The sequence below is a fragment of the Dasypus novemcinctus genome, chromosome 26, assembly GCF_030445035.2.
Source record: "Dasypus novemcinctus isolate mDasNov1 chromosome 26, mDasNov1.1.hap2, whole genome shotgun sequence".
Taxonomy (NCBI): domain Eukaryota; kingdom Metazoa; phylum Chordata; class Mammalia; order Cingulata; family Dasypodidae; genus Dasypus; species Dasypus novemcinctus.
The window spans coordinates 5,609,899-5,626,393 of record NC_080698.1 but is presented as its reverse complement, the minus strand read 5'-3'; the positions used below and the strand labels follow the sequence as shown (position 1 = coordinate 5,626,393).

General features: G+C 39.8%; 1 protein-coding gene across 3 annotated transcripts in view; it reads right to left on the bottom strand.

The window, feature by feature from the left end:
• The window catches only part of KIF15 (kinesin family member 15), a 101,349-nt gene that overhangs the window by 76,382 nt on the left and 8,472 nt on the right, over nt 1-16,495 (bottom strand). For 2 of the 3 annotated variants that reach the window (XM_004476765.5, XM_058288793.2), the window contains exons 2-5: nt 15,746-15,788; nt 15,076-15,259; nt 11,091-11,167; nt 2,830-2,867 (exon numbers count right to left, since the gene is read on the bottom strand). In XM_004476765.5, the coding sequence (XP_004476822.2) occupies nt 2,830-2,867; nt 11,091-11,167; nt 15,076-15,259; nt 15,746-15,788 (342 nt within the window). The remainder of the gene's footprint in view (nt 1-2,829; nt 2,868-11,090; nt 11,168-15,075; nt 15,260-15,745; nt 15,789-16,495) is intronic. The other variant, XM_071212012.1, reaches the window with a different exon arrangement.

Below are 16,495 nucleotides of genomic sequence, written 5' to 3'. Positions count from 1 at the left end.
AATATTAATTCAAGCTATAACTATATTTACCTGAAAAAAATACAACTAGAAAAGATCTATAAGTCACTATAAATAATGATTAAATACACCATAGAGACCAAAGGAACTAACAAAATGCTGGGTAATCTCAAGAAAGGTACTGAGAATAAACTTTAAAATATTATAGGTTTGGGAAGCGGATGTAGCTCAAGTGATAGAGCTTCCGCCTACCATATGGGAGGACCCGAGTTCGATCCTTGGGGCCTCCTGGTGAAAAAGAAGAGAGAGTGCCCACATGGTGAGTCAGTGCCCACACGAGTACCCATGTGGTGGGCCAGTGCCCGTGTAAGCGAGTCACGCAGCAAGATGATGACACATCAAAAGGGAGACAAGGAGACAGTCAAGGTGAAGAAGCACAGCAGAAACCAGGAGCTGAGGTGGCACAATTGACAGGGAACCTCTCTCCACATCAGAGTCTCCAGGATCGAATCCCGGTAAATCCTAGGAGAGAAAATGAGAAGAGAAGACAACACAGCCAGCAAAAATAGCAGGGCCGGAGGAAGGGAAGGAGGGAAAATAAATAAATCTTCAGAAAAATAAAAATTATAGGTTTATCCTTGGCTAGAATATTTTAAATGGCCCTTGTAAACTGTCCTTTTTACAAATACATATAGGTAGAAAAATGCAAATAAATTAACAAAACAATACAGATAGAATACACAGATAATTTTATGTCATTTCCTACTGAATATTAAACAAAATATTTAGTCTACTGTAGAAGCTCTGAATCCTGCTCTACTCTAGCCCCTCCTACTGTCCTTATTTCATTCAGTTGCTCAAGTAATCCATTTAATTGTAAATCAGAGCATATAATTCCTTTAAAAAAGAAAAAAATAAAAAAACCTCTCCCAAGGATTTCACATTATACTGATAATAAAATTTAAAATCCTCACTAGGGACTCTAACACCCTACATGGCCCAGCCCAGGCTACAGCTCTGACTTCCCTGCTCACTAGTCCCCCATCCTGGAAAACTGCAATCCAGCCACCAGTCTTCTTGTAGTCACGAAAGCTTGAGCGTGCTCCCAGCTTGGGGCGTGTACACTGCCGCCTCTCTTCCTGGAAGTCTTCTCCAGGATGCTCTCCAGATTCACTCTCCTCAGATGCTACCTCCTGAGAGGCCTTTCCTAACCTGTCTAGCTATTCTCCATTCCCTTACACTGTTTTCTTTTTCCTCTTATCACCTCTGGTGTAATTATTAGAGGAGAATATAAGCTCCATGTGAGCCGGGACATTTCCTAGTACTCAAATAGACCACCACTGCCTTCCAAAGTGCCTGGCATATTGTAGCGCTCAAATATTTGTTGTTTTAACCTCAGAACGGGGGAAGATCTTTCTTACAACTCACAATTTAGAAACCATTAAAAAAAAAAAAAAAACCAAACCTGAAATTTGACAATAATAAAATAAACTTCAACATAAGGGGAAAAAAGTTAAGTACACTCAAAGACAAAAAAAAAAAACATAGATAAAATTCAGTAACCTAAAATCATAGAAAAATGGTTCATTTCTATTATATAAAGAATTTCCACAAATCCCTAAGAAAAAAACAACCTAATTTTGAAAATGAGAAAAAAACTTGAATGGAATTTCAAAGAGGCTATTCAAATGTCCAGTAATCATATGAAAGGAATTCAGTTGTCATTAGACATCAGAGAAGTACAAATAAAACATACAATGAGGGGGAGTGGATGTGGCTCAAGCAGTCAGTTAAGCGCCTGCTTCCCACACAGGAGAGCCTAGGTTCCGACCTCTGTGTCTCCTAAAAACAAAAACAAACAACAAGCAAACAAACGAGCTGATGTGGCTCAGTGGTTGAGCACAAGCTTCACACATACGAGGGTACTGGCACCTCAAAAAAAACAAAAGGAAACAAAAAAAAAACAACAACATACAGTGAGAAAACACTACACATAATCCAGAATGGCTAAAAATTGGAGAACTGATAATACCAAGTATGGATGAAGATGTGGAGCAACTGACACTTCCATATACTTCTAGAATAATCACTTTGGAAAACTGTTTTGACAGTATCTACTAAAGATGGATATACTCATTATACTATATTATTATATTACACCATATAATCTGAGCAATTTCACTCCTAGGTATATATCCAACAGAAATGAGCTTCCAAAGACATGTAGAAAGATACAAGAAAAAAATGCTCATTGTAGTATTATTTATAGGGTCTAAGACTGGAAATAATCCAAATGTCCATGAATAGTAGAATAGAAATTTTGTAGTATACTCATTTATACAATAGCATATGACACAGCAGTGGAAATAAACTAATACTACATGCAACAATATGCATAAATCTTATATACGATGTTGAGAAAAGGAAGCCAGACACGAAAGAGTACATACTACATAATTTCATTTGTAGGAAGTTCAAGAACAAGCAAACCAATGATAATAGTAATAGAAATCAGAGCAAAGGCTACTTCAGGAAACAGGATGGGAATAATTACTGACTAGGAATCTTGATCTGAATAGTACTACACAGCTTTACTAATATGTAAAAGTTCATTAAACCCGATTATAAAAATGGTGACTGTGCACCTCCTCTGTGCTAAGCACTGAGCTGGTGAAGAGTTAAAAACACTATTAATACATGGACTTTGCTGTCAAGGAACTTGCAATCTGGCAGAAGTGAAGGGAATAAGCCTTGTATAAAATATCATGTATAAAAATTATGCCTTCCCAAGAAATGTATCTTAGCACCATCATCAGGAAAAGACTTGATTAAGACCAGAAACCAGAAAATGTTAACATTTAATTTACTTACCCATCATAGTAAATGTTTTTCCTGAGCCAGTCTGTCCACTGGAAAAAAAAGTGTTTTACATATTATTTTTAAATATAAAATCTAGAAAACTACAGTCCTATTTTTAAATGGTCCAATTTCCCCAAAATTAGCTTACAATCTTTCTTTTCTTAAATTATGTGAAATAAAAAGTAAATGAGGGAAGCGGTTATGGCTCAAGTGATAGAGAATCCGCCTACTATATAGGAGGTCCAGGGTTCAGTACCCACAGCCTTCTGACCCTTCTGATGAGCTGGCCCATGTGCAGGGCAGCCACGTGCAAGGAGTGCCGTGCCATGCAAGTGTATCCCTACATAGGGGAGCCCCATGCGCAATGAATGCACCCTGTGAGGAGAGCTGCTCCATGTGAAAAAAGCACAGACCGCCCAGGAGTGGCGCCGCACACACGGAGAGCTGAAGAAGCAAGATGACACAACAAAAAAAGTGAGTCTCCTGGTGTCACATAACAAGAATGCAAGCGGACACAGGAGAACACGCAGCAAATGGACACAGCAGACAATGCGGGGAAAGGGGAGAGAAATAAATGAAATAAATCTTAAAAAAAAAAATAGTAGGAAAGCGGACTTGGCCCAATGGATAGGGCATCCGCCTGCCCCATGGGAGGTCCATGGTTCAAACCCCAGGCCTCCTTGACCTGTGTGGAAATGGCCCATGCGCAGTGCTGATGCGTGCAAGGAGTACACTGCCACGCAGGGGTGTCCCCCACTTAGGGGAGCCCCATGTGCAAAGAGTGCGCCCCGTAAGGAGAGCCGCCCAGTGCGAAAGAAAGTGTAGCCTGCCCAAGAATGGCGATGAACACATGGAGAACTGCACAACAAGATGACACAACAGAAAGAAATACAGATTCCTGGTGCCGCTGATAAGGATACAAGTGGTCACCGAAGAACACACAGCACATGGACACAGAGAGCAGACAACTGGGGGAGTCGCGCGGGGAAGAGGAGAGAAATAAATAAATGATCGGGGAACGGATGTAGCTCAAGTGGTTGAGCGCCTGATTCCCATAGACAAGATTCTGAGTTCAATCCCAGGTACCTCCTAAAAAAAAAAGTAAATGACCACCTTCTTTCTCTCCAATCTGACTCCAAGAGTTAACTACTTTAATTGTCAATGAATGCTACCAAATTATACAAACACAGCCCTAAGAGTTTCATTTAATTATGATTTACAAAAACCGGGATCGCACTCTTCATACTATTCTACAACTTTGTTTTACCCTTAATTTTATCTCAGACATCTTTCTAAGTCAATAGAGATGGCTTCATTTTGTTTGTTTGTTTAAAGATTTATTTACTTTATTAGTTTTATTAAACCTCCCCCCACGCCCAGATGTTTTCTCGTCTGTTTGCTCTCCTTCTCCAGGAGGCACTGGAACTGAACCTGGGACCTCCCACATGAGAGGCGAGTGCCCAACGGCCTGAGTCACACCCACTCTCCTCAGGCTGCAGTGCCTGCTGGCTTGAGGCGTCTGCTCGTTGCCGCAGTGTAGCGTCTAGCTCCTTGCGGTGGGGTGTGGGTGTCTAGCTCATTGAGGCTGGCATGGTGTCAGCTTATCTTCTTTATGAGGCACTGGGACCTGAACCCATCGTCTCCTATGTGGTAGGCAGATGCCCAACTGGTTGAGCTCCCCGCTCCTTTTCCCCCAATTTTTATATCAAATTGGAAATTTTATTTTTAATGCTAAAACTGAAGACTGGCGAAGGTGCAGAGAAAGGAAGCCTGTCAACTGGTACCATCCTTCTGGAGGTGATCGTGAGATTCAGGGATTCCCTACTAGTGACCGGGAAGTCCAAGGCACAGGTCTTCCCCTAGCGCCTGCAGGAGCTTCATTATTTCAACAGCTACATAGTATCCTACAGATGTATGGGGCTCTATGTAACCACAACCAACCGGACTTTGTTGGAGGAGTCACTGGTAAATATTCCATGAAAAATTACTCTCAAGAAGGTACCCGCCAATTGCACTTTGTTTCCAATTTTTGATATTCAATTAATGCAGCAATTTTTTCCCTAAATTCTGTCTTTAGAAGATACTAAAATGTCTTCATTTTTAAAGTAAAGCAAAAAAAAATCCTCTTGCTATAGGTTTGACATTTTGTGCACAGTGTCATATCTTCTCTGCTATCCCACTTAAAAGAAACATAAGTTCCAAAAAACTGTTGTTAAAAAAAAAAATCTATGAATAAATAAAAGAAAAAAAAATGTTGTTAAAGACAGATGTCAGGCAGGGTGTCAAATGACTTTAGCCTGAATTCATTAAAAAAAATTGAAAATTTTAAATTTATTTTGGTTAAATGCCCTCCAAAACTACTAGAAAACAGTATGACCTTTACCTCATTCTTTCTCAAGAAGGAAAAAAATGCTTTAGAAATACGGAATGAAAATGGGTATTATTGAGCCCCCCCCAAGTAGAATGGCTCTATAAATTGCCCCAAAAGATACTTCAGAGTGAGGGAGACACTGTTAAGGATTATTCTAGAATTGAGACTGTCCTGGGTAAGCCAGAAAGTATGTCTTCCAACCAAGAGAACACTCATTTCTCTCCAAGTGTTTCTTATTTCTATCAATGACAACCAAAAGCAATTTTCATTCAGTCACTAATATACATTACAAAATTAAACATTACAATTAGTAGGCCTACAAAGTCTTCAAAGAAAACAGTTTTGCAGATATATAATCTCTGGCAATTGTGGCTGTTACTTCAAATTCATTTTTGAACTTCAGCACTCAAAATATTCTAAGAAATATTCTGTGACTCTTGAGAAAACATGAGAAAACCGTTATCTGCCTCACCACTCAAGAGAGAAAATTCAATAACTGAACAAATCAATACTTCCCTCTTCAAGCATGAAAACTCAGGCAAATTTTCACAGTAGAATGTGAGTTCGAAAAAAGTGTATATAGGGAAGCGGATGTGGTTCAATCGACCGGGCTCCCATCTACCATATGGGAGGTCCTGGGGTCGCGTCTGCGGGCCTCCTTGTGAAGGCAAGCTGGCTCACACCTGCAGAGAGCTGACGGCCCATGCCCATGGAGAACTGGTGTAGCAAGATGGCACGACGGGAGACAAGCAGAGACAGAAGACGTGCAGTGAACGGACACAGAGAGCAGACAGCAAGCAAGTATCAAGGGGGGGAATAAATAAATTTTAAAATCTTAAAAAAAAAAAGTGTGTATGTGTGTATATATATGTTGTTTTTTTTTGAGGGACCAGGAAATTGAACCCAGGACTTTGTATGTGGAAAGCCAGCACTCAACCACTTCGCCATATTGGCTCCCCTGAGTTGGTTTTCTCATTTGTTTGCTTGTTGTTTAATTGTTTTGTTGTTTTTAGGAGGCATGAGGAACTGAATCTGGGACCTCCCATGTGGAAGGCAGGCACTCAACTTTTTGAGCCACATCCACTCCCCATAAGTGTATATTTTTAACATCTTAATGTACTTTTAAAAATTTTCTTATATTTTGAGGTAATTATAGACTAACAACTGAAGCACATACACGAAGAACATCAGCTGCTCCAAATGAATTATACAGTTCACTTTATCTATTAAAAACATCTAGTTCTCAACAGAATTAGAAAGTCTATCACTAAAAGAAAAAGTGCTTCAATAATTTCACTAAAAAATTATGTTCCTATTTATGAACTAAAGGGTGAAAAAATACTAAAAATCACCTTGTACAACTGCAAAGGCTGTCAGTATGCCTTCTTGACTTCTAGTTTTCATTCCATTGGAAATTTAAAATCATCACTCACTTTATTTTTTTTTTAAATTTCTCTCTCCCCCTCCAGTTGTCTGCTCTCTGTCCATTTGCTGTATGTTCTTCTGTGACTGCTTCTATCCTTATCAGCAGCACCGGGAATCTATGTTTCTTTTTGTTGTGTCAGCTCTCCGTGTGTGCAGCGCCATTCTTGGGCAGGCTGCACTTTCTTTCACGCTGCATGGTTCTCCTTACGGGGCGCACTCCTTGCGCATGGGGCTCCCCTATGCGGGGGACACCCCTGCGTGGCAGGGCACTCCTTGCGCACATCAGCACTGTTCATGGGCCATTTCCACACGGGTCAAGGAGGCCCGGGGTTTGAACCATGGACCTCCCATTGGTAGGTGGATGTCCTATCCATTGAGCCAAGTCCGCTTCCCCATCACTCACTTTAAACATGCATAATTGTCAGGATGTTAAATGGTACAGCCACTTTGGTAGGTAGATTGGCAGTATCTTATCAGTTAATTTATGCAAAAAAACAGATGAATCTTAGATGCATCTGACTTCATGAAAGACCTAAATGACTACATATTGTACGATTCTATTCATATGACACTTTGGAAAAGGCAAAACTACCAAGATGGAAAATACTTTAGTGTAACATGGTTGCCAGAGGTTACAGGAGAAGGGGATAGTAGTTGACTCCAAAGGGGACACACAAGGGAACTTTTAAGGTAAAAGAACTGATCATTAGGGTACTAGGAGTGACAGATACATGGCTCGATGCACTTGTCAAAATCAATCTGTATATCACAAAAAGTATGCATACTTTAAAGTATACAAACTAAACAAATAAAACACAACCAGATGTCAGGGATCCCAGAATGGAATTCATCTAACCGTTTTACAATTGTATGACCTAACTGCACTAAAAGTGGGGAAGGGGAAAAGCTGGTGAAAATAACTTTAGGAAATGGAAATTTCACTAGTACAAGGTGTTAATAATAGGGAAGGGGTATATGGGAACTCTATTTTCTGCATGATTTTTCGGTAAACCTATATCATCTCTCTCTTAAAAAAAAAAAGACAAAACTTAAATTAAAAAACATTATAAGCAGAGCAGGTATAGCTCAGTGGTTGAGTGTCTGCATTCAATATACAAGGTTCCAGGTTCAATCCCCAGTACCTCCTAAAAAAAAGAAACAAAACATGATGAAATTAAAGAGAATTGTTCTGACTGAACAATTCAGTGTTCTGACTGAAAATTGCAAAGCTAAAAACAAAAGCAACTATACATTAACACTATACTATGGCTGGTAAACTTGTTTCTCACAGGGATGCTGGGTAACAATTCTGAAACTGCTTTACATGTATACTAGGGTTGAACAAATATGTGAATGGATGGTAGAAGACAGGAGCCAGATTTCTCATTGTTACCCAGCTCCCTCTACAGAGGGATGTGTGTTCACACAGGTGAATGTATACCTATTACCCAGCTCCCTCTACAAAGGGAGCATAGAAGCATGGCACTCCAGCAGCAATAACACCTTGTGCCCGTATTTTGATTTCTAAATATCAATCTCCAAGAAAAGGAACCAAGGCTCTTGGAGAAATGACTGATTCTAGGCTTGGAGAAGGGAAATATATAAGAGGAAGCAAAGCATCTTACAGGATTAGAATGAAAGGAAGTGCTAAAAAGAGGGGGGGGGGTGGGGGTGGAAATGATGGGCTGTCAGACAGAGCAACCTATCTGAAAGAGTTCCCAATGACCAGAACTAGAACAGTTTGACCAAGAAGATAAATGATGTACTGGCTTATAATCCAAAGTAAAAAGTAAATATACATGGGTCCATGTTACATCAATAAATAAATGGGAGAAAAAAAGACAAATCTTCCTTACAGAAGAATTCCAAATAATCTATATAGACACTCTCCAATCCAAGAGGTAGTGTTTAATCCTCCTCCACCCCACCCATGACCTTGAGGGCAGGCTGGCCTTAGTGACTTGCTTCCAAAGAACAGAGCATAGAAAGAGAAAAAGTAGTAACTTTACAGTGGAGAAGTCTGGCAAACACTACCTTACCAAGTGAAGGAGTTTAATATCCTCACTGATACCACAGGGATATCAAGTAACTCCTGATAGGATATGAAAGGAGGACACTTCATTTCTGAGGTACTCTTTCCAAAAACCCATAACCCCAAACTAATCATGAGAAAATCCCAGATTGGGGGACATTCTACAGAATACCTGTCCGGTACTCTTCAAGACTGCCAAAGTAGGTCCGCGGTTCAAACCCCAGGCCTCCCTGACCCGTGTGGAGCTGGCCCATGCACAGTGCTGATGTGCACAAGGAGTGCCCTGCCACGCAGGGGTGTCCCCTGCGTAGGGGAGCCCCACGTGCAAGGAGTGCGCCCCGTAAGGAGAGCCGCCTAGCACGAAAGAAAGTGTAGCCTGCCCAGGAATGGCGCCACCCACACTTCCCGTGCCGCTGACGACAACAGAAGCGGACAAAGAAACAAGATGCAGCAAAGAGACACAGAGACCAGACAACCGGGGGGGGGGGGGTGTTAAAAATAAATAAATAAATCTTTAAAAAAAAAAAAAAAGACTGCCAAAGTCACAAAAAATAACAATAAAAAAAAATTAAAATGGGGGGTGGGTAGGGAGTGGGAGGAAGAGATGAGATGTGGGGGCATTTTCGGGACTTGGAGTTGTCCTGGGTGGTGCTGCAGGGACAGTTACCGGACACTGTATGTCCTCCCATGGCCCACTGGGTGGACTGTGGGAGAGTGTATGCTATGATGTGGACCATTGACCAGGAGGTGCAGCGGTACTCAGAGATGTATTCACTAAATGCAATGAATGTTGAATGATGATGGAGGAGATTGTTGTTATGGGGGGAGGAGTGGGGTGAGGGGGGTGGGGGGATATATGGGGACCTCATATTTTTTTTAATGTAATATTAAATAAATAAATAAATAAAAAGAGGAGGAAAAAAACAAAAACAAATGAAGATTAAGTAACTGGCACAGGAAATGGATTTGGCCCAACAGATAGGGCCATCTGCCTACCACATGGGAGGTCCAAGGTTCAAACCCAGGGCCTCCTGACCTGTGTGGTGAGCTGGCCTACGTGCTGTGCTGATGCGCGCAAGGAGTGCTGTGCCACACAGGGGTATCCCCCACGTAGGGGAGCCCCACACACAAGGAGTGCGTCCCGAAAGGAGAGCCACCAGTTCAAAAAAAGTGCAGCCTGCCCAGGAATGGTGCTGCACACAGAGAGCTGACACAGCAAGATGATGCAACAAAAACGAGACACAGATTCCCAGTGCTGCTGACAAGAATACAAGTAGACACAGAAGATCACACAGCGAATGGACACAGAAAGCAGACAACTGGTGGAGGGGTGGCGGGGTGGGGGAGGAAGATAGATAGATAGATAGATAGATAGATAGATAGATAGATAGATAGATAGATAGATAGATAGATAGAGATAGAGAGATAGCTAGAGAGATAGATAGAGAGACAGACAGAGAGATAAAACTGATACAGACCAGAGAAAATAGGGGAGATATAACAACTAAATAGAAGGAGGACATGAATAGAAAATCTGATGAAATCCAGTTAAGGTCTGGTGTTTGGTTAATAATAATGTACTAGTGTCAATTTATTAGTTTTGACAAATGTACCTAGTTCTATAAAATATTAACATTAGAGGAAGCTGGGTAAAGAGTATACAGGAACTCTCTGTACTATCTTTGCAACTTTTCTATTAATCTAAAATTATTCCCAAATAAAAAGCTAATTAATTTTAAAAATCTGCAGAACAGAAAACCAAAGACTATACATGTGTGAGGGTGTTATATACATATGTATGTTTGCATATGCATGTATATGAATGACTAAAGCCACCAATTCCACGTGCAGTAAAAAGAACCTCAACACCTTCATATTTCTTGATGAGTACTGTGGCAAGTAGAACAAGAGCCCTCCAAAGATGCTCCTGTTCTAATCCCTGGAACCTATGACTGACTAGGTTACCTTATGTGGCAAAATGGACTCTGCAGATGTAATTAAGGTTATGGATTTCAAAAGGAGATTACCCCAGATTATCTAAGTAGCCCAATCTGATCACACAGTTCTTAAAAGTGTAGAATTGTTCCCAGGCATAACCAGAGGGAGATATGACTAAGGAAGAACAGTCAGAGAGATGCTTTCAAAGATGGACACTTTGAAGATAGAGGAAGGGGCTAGGAGCCAAGTAATGTGGGCCACCGCTGGAAAAGGCAAGAAAACGGAGTCTTCCCTAGAGCTCCCAGAAAGGAATGTGGTCCCTGCCCACAGCTTGATTTTTCAGCCTGGTGAGACTCGTGTTGTATTTCTGACCTACAGAACACTAAGATAATAAATGTGTGTTGCTTTAAGCCACTAGATGTGTGATAATTTGTTACAGCAGTCATAGAAAATGAATACTAGCACTTCCTGTTGTAGCCTTGTGTAAGGACACAGTCAACAACTTACTATGCAAAGATGGTGCCATTATAACCGCTCATGCAAGACTCCACAATGCTTTTGGCCACCGTTGAGAAAACTGACTCCTACAAATGCAAGCACCAAACAGGTGAACATTTCATAAAAATGGAAACATTTTTCCTAAATTACAGTCTATAAAATAATAATGGAAAATTGTGTGTTAGATATTTTAACACATGATAAAACAGCAGGAAAATTACACCCACTAGAGAAAAATGGCTAAATCAGCTAAGATGATAAAACTTTAAATATAATTAATTCCATTAATCCCTGTACAATTATAGATTTAAAGCTCATGTCTAAATTTTCTACAAAATTTTATATAGTATACACATGCAATTATACTAGTTTTAACGTGAAATACATAGTCCTATATTTTCTTCAGTGAAGTTCTTGTAAGTTGTACTAAATAATATCAGATTTTTTTTTCCATTTTTACATATACACAGACACAGCCTTAACAACGCAAAACCTCCTAGATCAGCATCGTCCTATATAGTTGCTACGAGCCAATGTAATTACCAACCACCTGAAATGTGGTTGTTTCAAACTGAGATGTGCCCTAAGTATAAAACATGCTCCAGATTTTGAAGACAGAATATGAAAAAAAGAATAAAAAATATATCACTAATAATTTGTTTTATACTGATTCCATTTTGAAATGATATTTTGGCTATATTTGGTTAAGTAAACATATTACTAAAATTAATTTTAGGGAAACGGACTTTGGCCCAGTGGTTAGGGCGTCCGTCTACCATATGGGAGGTCCGCGGTTCAAACCCCGGGCCTCCTTGACCCGTGTGGAGCTGGCCATGCGCAGTGCTGATGCGCGCAAGGAGTGCCGCTCCACGCAAGGGTGTCCCGCGCGTGGGGGAGCCCCATGCGCAAGGAGTGCGCCCCGTGAGGAAAGCCGCCCAGCGTGAAAAGAAAGAGCAGCCTGCCCAGGAATGGCGCCGCCCACACTTCCCGTGCCGCTGACGACAACAGAAGCGGACAAAGAAACAAGACGCAACAAATAGACACCAAGAACAGACAACCAGGGGAGGGGGGGACATTAAATAAATAAATAAATCTTTAAAAAAAAAAAAATTTAATTTTACCTTTCTTTTTACTTTGATTTAACATGGCTACTAGAAAATTTAAAATTATATATATGTGGCTCACTTCATTTTTCTATTGGCCAGCTCTGTCCTAGGTGAAAAGAAAAAAGATCTAAAGACTTAAATGTCCCCCAAAAACATCCACATGTGTAAGGGAACAATCTAGATATGCAATGTTCAATGTAATTCACACTAAATATATGTGCTATTTAATTTACTTAATTAAAATTAAATAAAACTTTAAATTCAGTTCCTCACACAAACTAGCCACATTTCAAGTATTTAATAGTCACACATAAATAACCAGTGCATCTAGAAAATGAATTTTTAATTTTAGTAATTTTAATTAATTTAAACATACATAGCCACATGCAGCTAGAAGCTACTATATTGGATAGAGCAGATGAAGAACATTTCTACCACCGCAGAAAGTTCTATCAGATAGCACTGACTAGATCTTAATGAAATTGTCCTTAATTAGAAAAGCAATTATTGACATCATAGTAATCCTAAATCTAACACTCTCCTTAAATTAGGCAGTTCAATTGTATTTACCAATCATCCAAGAGGCTCCAAAAAGCATATTCTCACTAACCTCCATCACTAGGTAAAAAGGGAAAATAAAGCAGGCTTATGTCATTCTGGTACAAAGTTTGATGATGAAAGATAGTTATGAAAATTAAATGAAAACATAATTATGAATACAACTGAACAACAAAAAGACAAACAACTCAATTAAAAAATCGGCAAAGCCCTGTTGATTTAGAGGTAGAATGGACATCACCACCACAGGGTCCACAGAATGGAGGAATATAATATGGATTGGAGTGGACTTGCTAGTATTCTCTATAGAACTCTTGTGACTCTAGCAGTGGAAGTAATTGTACCACTGATGTGGAGACCGTGGCCACGGAGGTTGCTGAAGGCAGGGAGAGGGAGGAAGAGGTGTGATATGGGGCAATTTTGGGATTTGGAGTTGCCCTGATTGATATTGCAGGGACAGATGTAGGACATTGTATATCCTGCCATAACCCACTGGATGGACTACAGTCCAGGGGAGAGTATGAACTACAATGTAAACTATGGTCCATGCAGTGTGGCAGTGCTCCAGGGTGTAGTCACCAAATGCAATGAATGTGCCTCACTGATGAAAGGGGATGTTGATGTGGGAGGAGCAGGGAGGCGATGAGTGGGTTACATGGGAACCTCTTATGTTCTTTAATGTAATATTTTGTGTGATTATCTTTTTTAAAAATTTTTTTTTAAATGGGCAAAGGACTTCAATAGAAATTCTCCAGAGAAGATATACAAATGGCAAAAAGCACATGAAAAGATGCTCATTAGCCATTAAGGAAATGTATATAAAAACCACACTGAGATACCATTTCACACCAACTAGTATGGCTATTGTAGCAGTTTGACATTATTTATGAATCCAAAAAAAGATATTATGTTTATAAACTGGTCTGTTCCTCTGGGCATGATACCCTTTGATTGTATCAAATTTAAGACTTTAAGTTTAGCTGGTTATGTTAAAATCAGGGCTTTGATTCGACCACATCATTAGGGTGTGCAGGATTGAGTCCCTGCCCCCTTGGTGGACTAGATAAATAGATACTCAATCAAGGAGACAGAAGCAGACACGCGAGAAAAAAGGGAGTTCCATAGTCATGGAAGAGGATACTGTGGCCCTGGGAAGAGAGATGAAACATTTACCTGATAGCTTACAGCTGACTTTATGAAGAAAACAGAGCAGATAAGTCCAGAAAAAAATGAGCCTACAGCTGAAACAGGAAGAAGCTGGCCCCATGGAGTCTTAAGAGTGCAGAAATCACCCACCATCTTGCATCAACACGTAGCAGTAGACTTGGGGTGAGAAAATTTCTCTTATGGTATCTTGAGTTGGATTCTTTAGGGTCTTACAACTGTAAGCTTTTACCCCAGATAAATACCCTTTATAAAAACCAACAGATCTGGTACTTTGCATCAGCACCCTTTGGCTAATACAGCTATTATTTTAAAAAATAAGGTTATGGAAAAACTGGAGCTCTTGTGCATTGCTGTAAAAGTGTGTAGCCACTGTAGAAAACAATTTGGATATTCCTCAAAAAAGTAAACAGAACACTCTGTAACTTCGCAATTCCATTCTTAGGTATATACCCCCAAAGAATTGAAAGCAGGGATTGAAATAGATACTTGCACACCATTGTTCATAAGAGCATTATTCACAATACCCAAAAGGTGGAAACAACTCAAATGTCCATCAACAGATGAATGGAAGAACAAAATGTGGTTCATCTATACAAAGGAACACTATTCACCCATAAAAAGGAATTGAGTGGATGACCCTGGAAAACACTATGCTAAGTGAAGTAAGTCAGACACAAAAGGACAAATATGATCCTACATACACGAAAAAATCTAAAATAAGCAAGTTCATAGAGACAGAAGTAGATTAAAGCTTGCTAGGGGATGGGGAAAGAGGGCATGGAGAGTTATTGCTTACTGAATAATAAGTTTCTGTTTTGGGTGACAAAAAAGTTATAGTAATGACAGGCAGTGATGGTAGCACAACATTGTAAAAGTAATTAATGCCACTGAATTATATATTTTAAAAAGGATGAGAATGGTAAGCTTTATGTTTGTATACGTGTGTGTGTATATATATATATGTACACATATATATATGTATGTATATATATAGATAGATAGATAGATAGACATAAGCTACCACAATAAAATAAAATGGGGGAAAAACATATTTATGGAATGTTTGAGTTTCCTTATCTGACATCTACCAAAAATGAAATCCCTACAAATAACAAAGCCTTATATATTCTAAGCGAAAAGTCATGTTTCCAAATTATCCTTACCTGAGTAGTATCCATGTCTGCCACATGATCAAATGTGAAAGTCTTGGGCTCAGGATTGGAGTACAGCCGGAGAGTTGTGGGGGAAAGCACAGATAAGCATAAACTTTGCTCTCCATCAGCTAATCCAGAACCCTCTGAAGGTGGACGAACTCGCAAAAAAACTTTAATGGCATCACCTTCATTGCTAAAGACAAAAAATGAAAAAGCTAAATTTATTGGAGAAAAGAAAACTGGAAAAGGATCTGAGTCTCATAATACCTGTAATGTACCTATACTAAGAGTTTTCCCAACAAACCCTAAGATCCACCTTTTGACATTCACCTGTTTTGAAAGAGCCTCACGTGACCACACCCTTCACTGAATTACTTCATGAGCATGCTCACAACTCTTTACTGTGTCAAAAGGAGTTCATTTCAAGGAGATCCAAGCACTGCTTGTCTCTCAGTTCCCTCTTAATAGCAATAATATGCCACCCCAAGGGAGAAAAATGTTATTAATCCCATCTTTCAGTGAAAGGACAGGTGGGGTATGATATTTTCCGATTTTCAGCTGGTCTAGGATAAGGTTTAATTTTGAAACAAGTACTAAGTGACCATTTTAGGAATACTACATTTCCAAGGGTCCTCATAAGATTTATAAAGTCATAAAGTCATAAGATTTTTTTCCTTACCTTGATTGGTTAGTCTGAGTATTTGTCACATTGCGTAACTCAGCTAGAAAAAAAGATAAGAAATCATTAAAGTTGTTTAAAATTCCATCAAAAAATCCCATTCATATATAACTTGCTCTTCAAATGCTGATCCCTCCCCTTTTCAGTCTCCAGAACCTTCTGACATCTTGGCAATGGAGGACTCCAGGGCCCAGGCCTTGATCCTCTGTTCTATCCACACACCTCCCTTTTTAATGGGATCCAGTCTCACAGTTTTAAATCCTATCTATATCCTGATGACTTCCAAATTTAAACCTTCTCCCTAGACCGCTCTCCTGAGTTCCAGACTCTTACATCTAACTATTTGACACCTCCAGTTTGATGTCTAATAGGCAACGGCTCACATTTAACATGCCCAAAGCTGAGCTCCTGATCTTCCGCCCACCTCAAACTTATTTCTTCACCTCAGTTTATGACAACTCCATCTTTCCAGGCACTCAGGCCAAAAACTCTGGAGTCATCCCTGACTCCTTTTTCTCTCATACTGAAGCATACCCAATCTGTCAGCAAAAACTTTGGCTCTACCTTCAAAATATATCCAGAATCCTATAACTTCTAGCCAAATCTACTGCCACCACACTAGACCCAAGCCACCAACATCTCTTACTTGGGTTTTTAAAACATTCTCCCCTGCTTCTTTCTCTCTCTCTCTCTCTCTCACTCACACACACACACACACTCTCACACAACACACACACAAAGCCATCCCTG